At 37.4% G+C, this 14365-nt stretch overlaps 3 protein-coding genes across 7 annotated transcripts in view; 1 reads left to right on the top strand and 2 right to left on the bottom strand.

Annotated features, from left to right (window-relative positions):
- The window catches only part of spire1a (spire-type actin nucleation factor 1a), a 30904-nt gene extending 29227 nt beyond the window's left edge, over positions 1 to 1677 (top strand). For all 5 annotated transcript variants that reach the window (XM_028036536.1, XM_028036537.1, XM_028036541.1 and 2 more), the window contains one exon: positions 5 to 1677. In XM_028036536.1, coding sequence (XP_027892337.1) covers positions 5 to 263 — 259 coding nt within the window. In that variant the 3' untranslated portion in view covers positions 264 to 1677. The remainder of the gene's footprint in view (positions 1 to 4) is intronic.
- aunip (aurora kinase A and ninein interacting protein) overlaps positions 1 to 14365 on the bottom strand; it is a 954922-nt gene that overhangs the window by 185015 nt on the left and 755542 nt on the right. The gene's annotated exons all lie outside the window — the stretch shown is intronic.
- klhl38a (kelch-like family member 38a) lies at positions 4944 to 11727 on the bottom strand. The gene is made up of 4 exons (XM_028036555.1): positions 11504 to 11727; positions 7026 to 8388; positions 6842 to 6947; positions 4944 to 5863 (listed from the first exon to the last, which is right to left on the bottom strand). Exons 2-4 carry the CDS (start codon positions 8382 to 8384, stop codon positions 5574 to 5576), a joined length of 1755 nt encoding a protein of 584 aa, XP_027892356.1. The 5' UTR covers positions 8385 to 8388; positions 11504 to 11727; the 3' UTR covers positions 4944 to 5573.

Here is a 14365-nt window from a genome sequence, read left to right as displayed (position 1 = left end):
GCAGGTTGTCCAAGCACAGCAGCCGAGACGGGCAGTCGAAAGACGAACTGGAGCTGCCCAAAGAGCTGACAGAGGACTGGGTCACCATGGAGGTCTGCGTCGACTGTAAAAAGTTCATCACGGAGATCATCTGCTCCAGCAAGCGCAGCCTGTCAGTGGCGTCCAAAAGAGCCCGTCTGAACCGCAAAACCCAATCGTTCTACATGCCATCGTCTAAGTCGACCAGCTTCCACCCCGCAGAGCGCCCCATTAGTGAAATGTAGGACGGAGCCAGCGTACTTTATTCAAAGTATCCTCCCTGGTTTTGTGCACTTTATTGAAATTTAAAAGAAAATCCACATTTGACACGGACTGCTACCAAAAGATTTTGAAGTTGCCGTGCAAATCTGGAAGTAGTATCCCTCTCAGGAAAAGCTGCAGGCATTACATTGGCTGTGATACTAGTGAATATGTGGCAAAGATCCTCATAACCACTGTGAAGTACAGTGGAGGAGGTATGATGCTGTGGGCCTGTTTTGCTTCCAAAAGCCAATAGAAATCTTGTCTGAGTCCTTCACTCAAACCAGGGATGATATGATGCAGAAAGCCAAAAGATGTAGAGATATCATGTAAATATTGCAGAGGCCCAATCAATGTCTAATGTCGATGAGCTTTCCAGTTCCCGTTTACTTCTTGCACTCAGGAAGATTAACCGACAGAAATGCACTGTACAGTCTCTTTCTTGTAAGGTCTGCTGGGGCAGATCTCCGCCTCTCTCATCCTTCCAGCAGCAAATTCTTTTGCCAAAAGTTTCACCTTCTCAGCCAGATCAAATGAGTTACTGCTGTTATCTCATAGTACTGAGGGGCTCAGATTGCCTGTATTTTTCAGGGTGTTTTTTTTTTTTTTTTTTTGCTATTTAAACTAAATTCATTTCTGTGCAAGGTGCCAAAATGTAATTTCTCTGAATGCCTTTGTAGCTGCAGAACTATTGTACATAATGTGTCATAAACTAAATGATGGTATCTTTAGTTTCTCAACTCCTTGTGCTCCAAAGTGGGCCACAGACATACATGAAGGATTTTAGAAAGTGTACAGGTTGTATATTCATATTGTTCCAAATTCAAATTTAATATAAACTTATTAAGGTATCATTTTATTATTTTCCAGATTTCTGGCCATTAGAATTATAATTTGTAGTGTATTATGTTGTGCAATGAGTTTAAAAATCCTGTGTTTACATTAAGCACTTTATTTGGACCGAATTATTGTTTATGTTTGGTTTTTAATCTAAAATAATAATTATGTAATTTAAAAGAAATATGTGCCACTTTAAAAAGGTCCCTTATGAATACAGTAAATGTTTCAATAAGCGTTTCAAAGCAAAGTAATAAGGATTGCTACACAGAATTGAATGTAGACATTTTAAGATTTTACTTTAAGAATGTATTTTCATTTTAAGTGATTCTCCTATCAGTCCTACACACACACACACACACACACACACACATCACCAAATAGATACAAAGCGTAACCAGCCTGTTTAAGAAATGTTGATGCAATTTAAAAAACAATAAAGCAATCCATAAATCGAGTTTTATTTTGGAGCTCTATAAGGAATGTGTGCATGCTGTAGTGAGAACTGTCTGTTTTTATCAGAGAAATTAAAATAAAGTCATCATGATTGTTAAATTTGAATCAGTCTCTCTGTCATATGATGTAAAATGTCCTAAAATGTTTCACAAATGCCCTTTTGATGGTCTGCTGCTGTGTGCCAGCTGACCTCTGAAGACCCAGAACAGAGATAAGTGGCTAACAGAAATGTACAGTATGTGCAGCTACGTCGGATATTTCACAAATGGTCAGGACCGCAAACTCTGAGTATGGCAGGCTGAAAGTGCCTAAATTTACATAACATGTGCCACAACTTAATAATAGCAGAAGTGTGAGAACATAAATCAGAAATGATTAAGTCATGAAAACTTATGGGAAGAAAAAAAAAGCTACTATATAAGTTACTTAAGTTATTTTAGTATTTCTGTAATTAGATAACTAAAATTGAAATTATTCTAAAATGTTTTGTAAATAAATAATTTCAACACATAATTGTTCATTTAAAAAGTCATGTTTACTTCCAGTTTTAATTATTTCAGTATACATTTATGAAACCATGCCAATATTGACAGGTTAAGTATATCTTTATTTAATTTGGGTAATTGTCCTTTGAAGGATTAGTGCCAGTTGGTGATTAGTCAGAAACTGACTTGCTATCTAGGTTGACCAATCAAATGTCAGGCTCTGCTTTGTGACTAGTGCCAGGTAAGATTGGTTTATGCAACTATTATAACTTAAACTGCTACTTATGACTCCAAAGAAAATAATTGACTTGCACAATTTTTGAGATTTTTTGAGACGTTTAAATAATCATGTTTTTTTGGATTGTGTCACCATTTGCCAGCGCAGTCAATATGTCTGTGTAGACAGTAGAGGGCGATAGAGGGACATTGAAAACCTGACCTGTTGGCTCACATCTTTGAAGGGTGTTTGGGGACATCTAGTGGTAGTAGATCGACATTGCAGGCAGGTAAAAATAACTTGTTTCAAGATAAAACAATAAAGCAAGTCATGCTAACCTAAACCTATTGAATACAAACACCATCTATCCAACTGTTTACACATCTTATCACAATATAACCATATATTTAATGCATTTTATTGGAATTTTATGTGAATAACCAACACAAAGAAGTGGATCACTTTAATAGAAAGAAAATTATGAATTGTTTTATAATTTGTTTGCAGATAAAATGAGAGAGAAAGAACATGAAACTGTTACCAAAAGGTTGGCTTCTTCACGTCCTACGGCAGATCTTCAGGTGGAAATCAGAACAACTAATAAAAGTATTTTGTAAACATAATCAGGAATATTCACAATGCTTTGAGGTAAAGCTCCTGAAAGTATGCATTACAGCATCATATAAAAACTGAGCAATAAGAAAATAACTTCTGAACCTTTCCCTGCATAATTTGATTATTTTTATAACCCAACATTTCATTATAATAATTGCTATCAGTACCATCTTCAGGAATTTTAAATATAAAATAAAATGTATTAAGGTGTACAAGGTTACATGTTAACTGCAGAAAAAATCCAGTTATCCAATTTACATTTATAATTATAAATTCTGCCTGGTCCTTCTCACATAGTATGAAACTACCTCGATAGGGTCTAGTAACAGACACTGAAAATAACCTGGCTGGCCACAGCCTCTGTGAAGGGTGACCCTCACATGCTGGTATCTATTGAAAGGCAGTGGGCTGCCAAGTGGTCATTAATGGCCTAAACGGGTTGTGTATTTAGCAGCAGCTCAGTGGTGCTCATCCTGAGCGCTGCTCTGGGTGACTGAGTCAGACACAAGACATCTGACGGACCGTCATGTCTCTGTTCTGATGTTTTAGGTCATTGTGTGTGTCATTCTGAATAGTTTACTTAATCAAGTTTAACAATTGCTTTGGATGTGCCTGTAGAGACACAGAAAGGAGACTTTTGGGAGGCATTTGGAGTGAGCAAACATTTCGGGGGTCATTTCACTCAGAATCAGTGTTTGTTATTGTGACAACGAATAATTTTTTTTTTTTTTCAACTTTTAGTGGTCTGACATTCATGATCATGGATTAAAATGCAAAACTGAAACTAAATATCTTCTGCACTTCATCCTCAGTGCTGCGTATATGTCCATCATACAAACAGAGAGTCTGTCAGGATGGTAACTAGATATGAGGAGCTCCTCATACCAAACGCTTGGTATGAAAAGAATGCCAGCCATCAGGTCAAGAGGTCATATGTCAGCCACATTATATCATAAAGTTGTGTATTCACTACATTCCCCTAACATTTGAAGATCAAAATACTGCTACGTGTTGGCTGGCGGATGTTGCGCTGGTTTTTAATGAGGTATGCAGTGCAAACGTGTCACTTGATAGTCATGGAAAAGTTTATGTGTCTGCCTGAACAGTCTTCAGAGATATCAGAGAGATTATGGCTAAGCCAGCCAGGAACATAGGAAGTTTTCCAGGTGGGCAAAGGCATTGATGTAATGTTTTCCTATAAACACTATATGTGCAGTATGTAATACATCTGAGTTCTTGACATATACTTTTCTAACTTACTGTAGCAGAGAACTGAGCATCAGTGTTAGCATTCACAAATAAAGATTTAGTAGCTCTGTTTCTTATTCCTGTCTTCCTCTGTAACAGCAAAATGGAGAATCTAAAAATAAAAAATAATATATATTTTAGTTCAACTGATACCAAAAATTAATTTTGAAGAATGATCATTTGAATTAATCATTTGCTGAGAACTTTGTATCTTCCTTAGTTGGCACATAGTTTTGCATGTAAACATGGTAACTGCACAGATGCTTCAATTAGAGTTAGTATGGTGGCTGCTGGTAACCAAGACATATTTTTCTGTGAAATAATAATTATCTACAAAGAAGCTTGCAATGAAAAGATCAATTGGTCATAAATCATTACATGGCTTATGACCAGTTGGTTAAACCATTTCATCCACAGGAATCAAATTCCTGTGGGAATAATCTATGCTACTCTTGTGAGTAAAGCAAATCAACATGAGAACATGAACATAAACAGATATGGAAAATGGCCACTGCTACTAAGTGGTAATCAAATTGATATATTTTATTTTAACGAAAAAAGGCACAAATCCTTCTGCGAATGAACTGCAAACTTCATGAAAGCAAAGAGGGTTTTAGAACGATGTTGCAAACACTGGATATCTCCCTGACATCTCTTCCTCTCTTATCTGCAGAAAGCAGGTCATTGCATCACCCAGGGGCTCTTTGAAGGCAACTTTGTCACATGTTCTCACATCAACATTCATAGATGAAAAGACTGTGCATGTAAAAAGCTTTGTTCGATTTTTCAGAGAAAATGTAAGCCCATTTTTGAATTGTTAAATATTGGCTCATTTTATTTTATTTGACAAAATCTGTCGTTCTTTGCATTGACTTATCAAACATTACAAAAGACTGGTTCTTCTTCATCTCTGTAGGTTTTTCATGGCTTTTGACAGCTCTTTTCTTTGACAAGCGCAATCCAATAAGAAGTGAGTTAAAGAGGAATGTATTATTTACTATACAAAGTGCAAATAGTGCCACTGCTAGATCGTTAACAGAACTCAGTAGAACCCAAATTTATAAACATATTTCTCCTGGTCTGGCAGGAAAACGATGTAAAATACAGCTGCCACATAGGGGAAGTTTCCTTTGTATCAAAGTCAGGGACAATAAAACGTTAACACTGATCATCAAATGTGAGTGCAAATCATTTTTTCCAAGTTTGTTGTTTCTAAAAAATATAATTTTCTTTAAGCTTGTCGATTTCTCATTGACTCTTCAGTTCCATCACAGGTGTGTCGGCAATACCACCTCCATACAGGTTTTGTGTTTCAGATCACCGTCAGCGGTGCTAAACAGGACGCTAACTTGCATTAAGCAATGCTCTCAGTGTGAAATGGTTGGTCACTGTTAGTGTAGAGGCCAAAATATATCCAACCAAAGGAGAGGTTTTGCTCATGGTGGGTTGGGTCGGTTGGAAACACAGACCAGCGGCAGAGACCCATGTTCAAAGAGCTTGTACGGTAGAGAACCTTTTGAGGTCCAAACATCTGTTTTTGGGTCGTAGCACTCAAAGCAATCCGAGTCCTCGATGACATCGTGGCCATTGAGGATGCGTCCGCCTGTGACGTAGAGCTTGTTGTTGATCACTGTGGCGCTGTGGTGCATTCTTCGCTCCTTCAGATTTGCACACTTGAAAAATTTGTTGGCTTTGGTGTCATAGGCAATCATTCTCCTGGTATATCCTGAAAAAGAAAGTTTTTTGTGCATAATCAAACTTTCTTGAAACTTTCTTTTTCTCTAGTTAGTTACATTATTTATTCTCACACACAAAAATCTGATGGGTTATTTTATCTCTTTAGGACAGAAACTGGGTCAAAAATTGCTGTTGAGTTAAAGAAGACACTACAAAGTAGCCTCATTATTCTTCATAGAATGACATTTTAATCTGTATTCAACAGAAAGAAGAAATAGTAGGACACAACTATGGCCAATAATAATGTTAACGTCACTGGATAAAGACAATGACAATAACTTTAGAACAAGGCTATTGATTCGAGATAATATTAGACTTTCAGTTGCTAAGCAACTCATCATAAATTAGATCTAAAGTTCAACATTTGGGAATTTGTTGTTAGTGTCTTTAACCTTCTTTCTGGTTGAAACCCATAACTCAGTTTTGTCCTGTTAAAAACTAACCTGGGCTTGATCTGTCCATGAGTAACTGGGAATCTTGTTAGCAAAATAACAAGATTTACTTGGAGTAAATTGGATTATTCTAACCCAGCAACCTTTGAGAAGCAGCAAAAAATGAAAACCCATAGGTGCAGATTGTATTTGTTATTGCCACCTTAGTAACTGATATACGTATAACTTTGTTTCCTCCAAAGAAAAATGTATTATGTGCATTTTAAAATATTTACATTGCAATGGTCTCAAAGCAGAATTTTCAGCCTTGGGTGTAAGTGTCTTGTTCTTTCTAATATAGAGGAAACCTCAAGTTGATTCTTATCATGAATTGGAAAAATCGAAAAACTGCACTGGATGCAGAAAACAAGTTTTGTTATCCAATGATAATATATCTTTGTAAGGATATTGTTAAGATCATGGTGAATTCATGTTCACTTTGTGTTGGTCTGTCACATCAGATCCCAATGAAAGACATTAAAATTTGTGGTTAATTTTTAAATCCAAGTAGATGCTTTTCATCTGTCAGCGTTTACCTCCTATGATATAGATCTTCTCCTCTATGACTGCAGCTGGCGCACAAACATTTTTCACTGTCCTTGTCTCCAATCTGGACCACAAGTTGCGAGAGATGTGATACACCTGTTTCACAATAAAAATGCTAACAATTAATGTAATTCAGAGTCTTCAGAAAACACTTCTCAGAGAGTTGTGCCTTACTTGAATAAGCCGGACCGGGTTCTGCATGGCGTCCTCCCCTCCAAACACGTAGATCCTCTGATCACTGGCTGCAACTGCTGGATGAAGCACAGCGGTAGGCATCGGTGCCATGGCCTCCCATTGGTTAAACATGCTGTTATACCTCTCCATTGACTGAGAGATTCGCTTGTCCACCCCTATACCTCCCAGCACAAAGATGAAGTGCAGATAAGACACACTTTGGTGGGCGTATCGAGGCTCCAGCATGGGCTCTGCTGTCCTCCACTGGTTTGTTTTGAGGGAAAGTGTGTAAACGGTGGAGCTGACTGAGCTATCCCCAGAAGCCATGCAGAGACTGAGGCCTCCCAGCACATAAAGGATGCTGTGGATGCACACATATGCAGCTTTGTAAAGGCGCAGAGGCAGCTTGGCCAACCACTGCCAACGATGGGTCCTTTCATCGTACAGAAGTGCCTCTCGAGAAGTCTGCTCGTTGTTTTTGCGTCCTCCAACTACCACCAGCGTTTCTCTGCAGGTGTAACGTCTTGGTGTGGTCCAGAGGGGTTTCAGCTCACGGCTACACTTGGTGCTGGCTGTGAGCATAAGACGGCGTACAGAGTCAATAATCTCAGTGCAGAGTGTGGATGACTGCACCAGTGGGTCGTTGGCGATGAACTGGAAGAGGTATGTTGGATGGATGTAGCGGAGACGAACCTTCTTGAAGAGATCGTGAATGGCACCGCGTCGTGAAAAAGGGTCGTGGTGGATCCATGCCAGGAGAGTCTCAAACACCTGCTCCTCCTCAGCACAAAGGCGGTCATCCTCCAAGTAGCACATGAGCTCTGGAAGAGACAGCTCACAGAAGTCCTCAGTGGCAGCAACATCAGAGAAACACCTCACGGCCATCTCCTTTGCCTTCTCCTTCAGACTCTCGCAGTGGAGGATCTCAGACAACCGGATCATGCTCAGACAGTTCTCAGGACTCAGCTGCTCCTGCAGGAACGTGGAGCAGGCCTCAAAGAGACCCCCATAGTGAAGCATGGACGCTGCCTGCATAAGGGGGAGCACATTCTCCATGGTGATAGTGACGCAGCCCGTGTAAACATAGTCTACAATTCCAGTGAGCACACTTGAAGAGATTCCCTTCAAGTTCACACGGGCTTGGCTGCTCTCCAGAAAGTTGTTGCAGAACATGGCACGGAAGTACGGGCTGCTGGAGACCAGGACATTCCTGTGGCAGGGGATCTCCTGGTGCTCAGTGCAGAGCAGCACATCGGTCAGGATGCGCTCCTGCCGCAGGATGTTGAGCTGGATGAGCAAGTGGCAGGGAAGTTCTGAGTCTTTGAAAGAGAAAATGCCCGCTCGTCTGCCAGCCATCATGTTGCTGGTGAAAAAGGAATAGAGGCACAAAATTTTTCAATTGAAGATACAATACAATACATGCCAATACAACAAATGTAATGAATGTACTTGATTTATGCTGTTAAGTTTGTTACCATTTTTAAATTGCATTCTGATTTTCACACCCCCGTGTAAAAAATACCACTTTTCAAAATAAGCTGTCTGAATCTGAAGCAACATTATCTGAATAAGTCATCACAAATTCTCACATCACCAAGGTATATTGTGTTTTTATCTTTGACTTTGATAACTGAAGTCAGTTTACACACAGAATAAGACAACAGGACCAATAAAAATCTGATCAGATAACATCTGATTGTTTTTTTTTTGAACAGTGCTTTTGTTTTGTTATTCTGTTTTAATTTCACAATTGCTTGGCTATTCCTCCTGATCAAATATACGTATCTTATGGGCTTAAGTCTGCAAACAGTATGTTTGTTGATTTGGTTTATTGGAAAGCTGATCATTCATGACTCATTCATAGCAGCTGTCCTTACTATGAATCACTGACTTTCTAATTTTCTATTTTAAAGCCCATCCTTATACACCCGTCCACCATTAGGCCACGTCTGTCATCAGGCTGCCTATCACTGCTAACATTAAACAGCCTGTGTCAACAGACCATCTGTGTTTGCCTCTCTGTCATTCTGAATCACTCCCTCGGGACCCATTTCACCCTCTCTAAACTCTGCTGCTATTTTCAACATGCTATGTTTTTTTTTTTCTACAATATTTCTCATCTCCAGTGCCAGAATCTGATCCTCCGCAATGGTGGTCTCTGTGGTGATCCAGGATAAAATTCTCTGAACAATTAGCAACAAGTTCTTGGTAAAAAAAAAAAAAGAAAAATGAAAAATTGATGGTGTCCTGGCTGCCTGACACATTTAGACGCCTAATCATTATTGCTTATTATTAGATGACAGCGGCTGAGAATGAGATTTCACAGCAAGCATATTTACCTTGGTCCACTGGTGCAGAGTCAGAAATTACACTTCATTTGAATCAAGATTTACAGACATACTGAAATATTTCAGTTGCTTCCCTTCTCTACTTTACTTTGTTTCACTAAAAAAAATACCTTTCAACTTTTAATACTTTCATGTTGGAAAATGGAAGTTATTAGTTCAAAACACAGCGTCTAGTATCTTTTATTCATAAATACTCTCCTTACATTGTCACCTTTTTAGAAATTGGTGTAAGCTAAAATTGGCTGCATTCCATGACTGAACTGGAATGTATGTAATTGAATTGTCTAGGTGATTGGATTCATTTTAATAAATGTTAAGTTCCTGTTCTAAATTGGGAAAAGTTTCTAGTTATTTCTGTTGTTGCCGCTTTATGGTCTTTCAGGCCGGGCCCACAAATCTCTTTTGGCATGTTTTGACCCTGAGCTAGGTAATGTATCACCCATCAGGAAGGCGTGATTTCACTGGTTCCATGACTGAACTGGAATGTATGTAATTGAATTGTCTAGGTGATTTGATTCATTTTAATAAATGTTAAGTTCCTGTTCTAAATTGGGAAAGGGTCTTTAGATAACAGTTGTTTTAAATTAACACTGTATAAATAATCTGAATAGAATAGAAAATAATACAATACGTCTGAACTGAAAGGATTTGAGCTGAATTGAATTTATTTAAACACACCAGATATGATCTTTTAATCATAAGGACTACATCTTCCCAAGTAATTTCAAACTATCTTTGATGGACTCGTAGATTCAACCACAACACTATGTAATTACACGCTGATGGTGTCCTGAGTCTTCAAAATATGAATAATTTTCTCACTGAAAAATAGTTTGTCCACATTCTAGATCTCTTTCCAAGTTTAAAGAAAGTGGTAGAAAAACGCCATGAAAATATATATATATTTATTATTGGCTGTATAGTCCTACCCAACCTAAATACCCTTTTGAGATTAACTGAGAAGATCGTGGGGAACGACTTCATGGTGAGAAGACGTTCACCACGATTCGGGTGAGGGGCTTCATCATTCAGGCAAGAAATGTTGCATGAGCTATTCTAGATTATGCATCTTGATGTTGTTCACAACGACATGTAGACTTTGTCTACAGAAGTCTACAGGCTTACAGCTGCCAAGATTTCCAGATCATGCAAGTTAAGAAAAATAATCAAAGTGATCTGATCAGGTTCTGATCAGTTCTGAACCATAAAGTAGCATCTCTCTTATTATGTTCTGTTCCTAGTGTTCTGGTGCAGGAAGCTATTGGACCAAAAGACACTTTCTCCATCAAAGCTATCGGCCCCCTGCCCTCCCAAAAAAACTCTGAAGTCAGAAAACTTAACATTCCTGGCTATAAAAGTATTTTTTTTCATGTACTCTAGACTCTACAGGTTTAACCTTTATGATGCATTTACTGGTCTTGGAGTCCATGAGAGACCAGTGAACTTCTCATAAAGGTTAAACCTTTAATCAGCTGAGGTAATAATTTTAAAAGTTCACACTTTAATCCATAAAATTCTCATTGTTGGATGTAAAAGCATTCTGTAGAATGAATGTTGGCATATGTGTTTTATTGTTGTTGCTTGTGTTCCTTTTTACTTATTTAAATTATTAGAAATATGTTGGTGTATTTATTAATTATTAGTCATCATTATTGTTTTCTTTGTAATCATTGATTGAATTGTAATTATAATCAGTGATAATATAAAGAATCTTAGTCCGAAAAATATGCCGCTCTTCATTCCCTCTATGTTTGTGATGAAGATCCTCCAGCAGGGAGAAAAAAGTTAATCCTTCAGACAGTATTTTGACAGATTATGATGCAAATTATTATGCTGATTATTTAAGTACATGAATGTGGTTTAACAAAACTTTAAAATTGCTTCCCTTACTAAGGCAGAAGTGAATAATATTTAATATCTGGTTAGCTCCATAAAATTAAGACTAATTGCTAATAATAAAAAATGCAGGACACAGTTGACGCTTTTTGAGCTAACCAGGGAATAAAGCTTAAAGTGTGTTAGATTCAAAAACACACTGAATCTAAAGCTGAAGAATTTTTAAAGTAATATCTGTTAGCTAAGCCTCTTATTATTCAGTCCAGCTAAATTCATGATGCCATGGATCCTTACCTCCTGTCCTTAGAGAGTCAATAACATCCACAGAATATCATCAGCTTGATATGAATTGAAAAAAAGAGTAAAAAACGAAGTTAAAATTTAATCCAGAGAGGTGTCGGGAAGAGACCATGACACAGAGAAATGACACAGAGTTTTTCAGCTGGGCGCTGTGGAGAGTGCCATGAGGCCACTGTGTACATTCCTTCATCTAAGAATAGCATGGTGGGCCACCGTGACTCTACCGGGCCTCTCATGTGACACAGGGTTGTGTGGCACCGCCGCGGTCCAACAGAGGCGGTGAATACAATGGCCCCGGAGTGGGACAGTCATCCCAGGGTCTTGAATCAATCATGAGGCATGCCCACCCTGGATGACTCTTAATTAAAGAGCTCCTGAGCTGACAACCTGTTGTTTGAACCTTTCCTCCTCCACCTCTCTGATACATGTACAGTAGTTCCCTACGGTGGCAAATATAGATCTACACTGATCAGGATAAACAGCTGTAAGAACCAGTAGAGGTATACACATCCAAATGTGTGTCTAAATGCTGTGAGAGTGAAACTAAAGTTACATTTGTTATTTGAGTACACAAATATGGCAAGTAAAGCTAAACTTGAAATGAAGGTTATTGTTTTTACTACTTCAATTTAGAGGCATCATTCACCAAGTTCTGATTAAATGTTTTCCTTTGAGTTGAAACAAAAGTAAAACCAAGAATCTTAATTATTATTATTTTTAAGTCAGTCCATTAAGTTTTGTTAGGAGTAACCATACGGGAAGGCACACCACAACTAATAGCCATAACAAAAATCCATGACTTTTATTAGATAGAGAGTGATGTTCTAAAGGAATCAAATATGAAGGTGTGGAGGTTGATCAACTCCACTGGGAGCTCAACTTGAAAATAGATGTGTCTGATTTTTTCAGCAACTCCAGGTGAGTCTGGCATGAATCAAATGATGAAAATGTGGAAAAGCAACCCACTGCACTGCTGAGAAAGTAGAAAGTCTGTGATGCTGTGGGCCTGTTTCTTTGTGAGATTTGCTTCTGGAATGAAACATTAATTTATTTCATATAACAAAGCAGTATTATGATGAGGAGCGTAAATAATTTTGAAAGGTATTGCATTTTTTTAATATATAAAAAAGCAAAAAATCTTTAATTTCAAAATTAATCTAAATTCATTCTTGGTGTGAGGGATTGCAATAAAGTCATCAACACAATGCAAGCAAATTTGTATTATATAATTAAAGTGAATTAAATTCTAACAACAAACGATTTTTGACTCTCTTATTTTAAATATTAGTTGCATATTAGACCATAGAACATTTTTCCAATAAAGTTGAATCTGTATTTCAATGTAACATCTTAAATGTAGCCATTCCCTGCACTCTGAACAGCTTACAGGGTAGCTGGATGAATTATTGTCATGTTTGTTTAGACTCATATGACAAAGATCTGGGGTTTCATGTCGGCAGATAAAATAACATAGCTAGAAGAAAGTGAGCTGTCAGCACGATCAGCCTTGAGAGCATGTGGCGCTTTGGAGGACTTTGTCACTGACACCAGTTACTAAGTTACAACTCCATTCCTGCAGATAAAGGTGTCACTTGAAGACGTGTTAAAAATAATTGTAAGATGTAGCATTTTTTAGAAATGCTAATTCTCACTTTCTCTGCAGCTGCTGTTTCCTTGATGCTTGATAATGATACATTGCTGGCTATGATTAATTATCACAAATGTGTGGATAGATTTTTTTTTTTACATGAAACGTGGGATTTAAATTTTCTTTGTTTTGTTTTGTACATAGAGATATAAAAAAACATTGAATACATCAGTTTAAGTGTTAAAAGAAAAGACTGAAGTTCCTGTTTTGTCCAGAAAAAGTAAACAAAACGCTGTCCATTTTTTCTTTTCAAATCTCCTCAGTTGTGGGGGATTTGCTAAAGAAAATTGCAAATATTTTGTCACTTAGTAAAAGTTATGATAATAGACTTTCTTTTCATTGGTTTAGATGTTTATTTAAATCAATTTCACTGATGTTAATGTTTTTCCTTCACTGTACATCTGTTGTAAACAGAGGGAAAATATTCTAGCTTTAGATTTGTTGGGACTCTTAACGCCTTTGGCTATATTTTGGAATTCAAATAAATTTATTTTGCTTTTTATATCACTAAACTATGAAGACATCAATGTAAATAAAATCAAAATTCAACCTTAAAAATGTAGAAAGAAACAACTGATCATTTCTTTTATACATAAATAGGTATATTTGTATTCTTAAGTATTGTTTACATTTTTTTACATTTTCACAAATTCATAATTTATTTTACACTAGACTCACTTGGAGTGTTTGTTGTAAAAAACGTCATCCTATCTGAACATAGCACACTGTTAAAGTTATAAGTCTGAATAGCATTTAGCCGACTCCACATTTAAACTTGCAGGCTCTTTTACTTGCATCTTGCTCCAATTAACCAGTAACATGCAAATAGCATTGACTGGTTGTTATGGAGATTTGGTCAGCTGCCATGCTTTGTTGTTCTAGATCTCTTTACAGTGAGCTATGAAGATCTTTTTAGAACACAAAAGAGTAGAACATGTTTATTTTGTTGTAACAATTGAACAATTGAAACAATTGTAAGTGCCATCCTAGTGGTGTTAGAAAAAATGCCTATGCAGTAAATGATTTATTCTAAGGGTTTTTGTCTTTTCAAGGAGAAACAGATGCTGCCACACTGCTTCCTGTCTTGCAACGATGGTGAAAAACGTGTTAAGCAGAACTAAGGATAATGAAATAAAGCTGATACGGTAGAACAAGTCCTGCCACATCTTAGAAGTGTGTGTGCAGCTTTTGTTGCTCTCCCAGTTTGT

The sequence above is a fragment of the Xiphophorus couchianus genome, chromosome 13 (assembly GCF_001444195.1).
Source record: "Xiphophorus couchianus chromosome 13, X_couchianus-1.0, whole genome shotgun sequence".
NCBI lineage: Eukaryota > Metazoa > Chordata > Actinopteri > Cyprinodontiformes > Poeciliidae > Xiphophorus > Xiphophorus couchianus.
The sequence above is the reverse complement of the archived record's forward strand: the minus strand, read 5'-3'. Positions and strand labels throughout refer to the sequence as shown.

Excerpts from the sequence above, each read along its gene's own strand:
- klhl38a (XM_028036555.1), bottom strand. The coding sequence starts at position 8,384 with ATGATGGCTGGCAGACGAGCGGGCATTTTCTCTTTCAAAGACTCAGAA. Across the intron at positions 6,948-7,025 it reads ACCCGGTCCGGCTTATTCAA|GTGTATCACATCTCTCGCAA; the intron begins GTAAGGCACAAC and ends ATTGTGAAACAG. Across the intron at positions 5,864-6,841 it reads GAAGATCTATATCATAGGAG|GATATACCAGGAGAATGATT; the intron begins GTAAACGCTGAC and ends TTTCTTTTTCAG.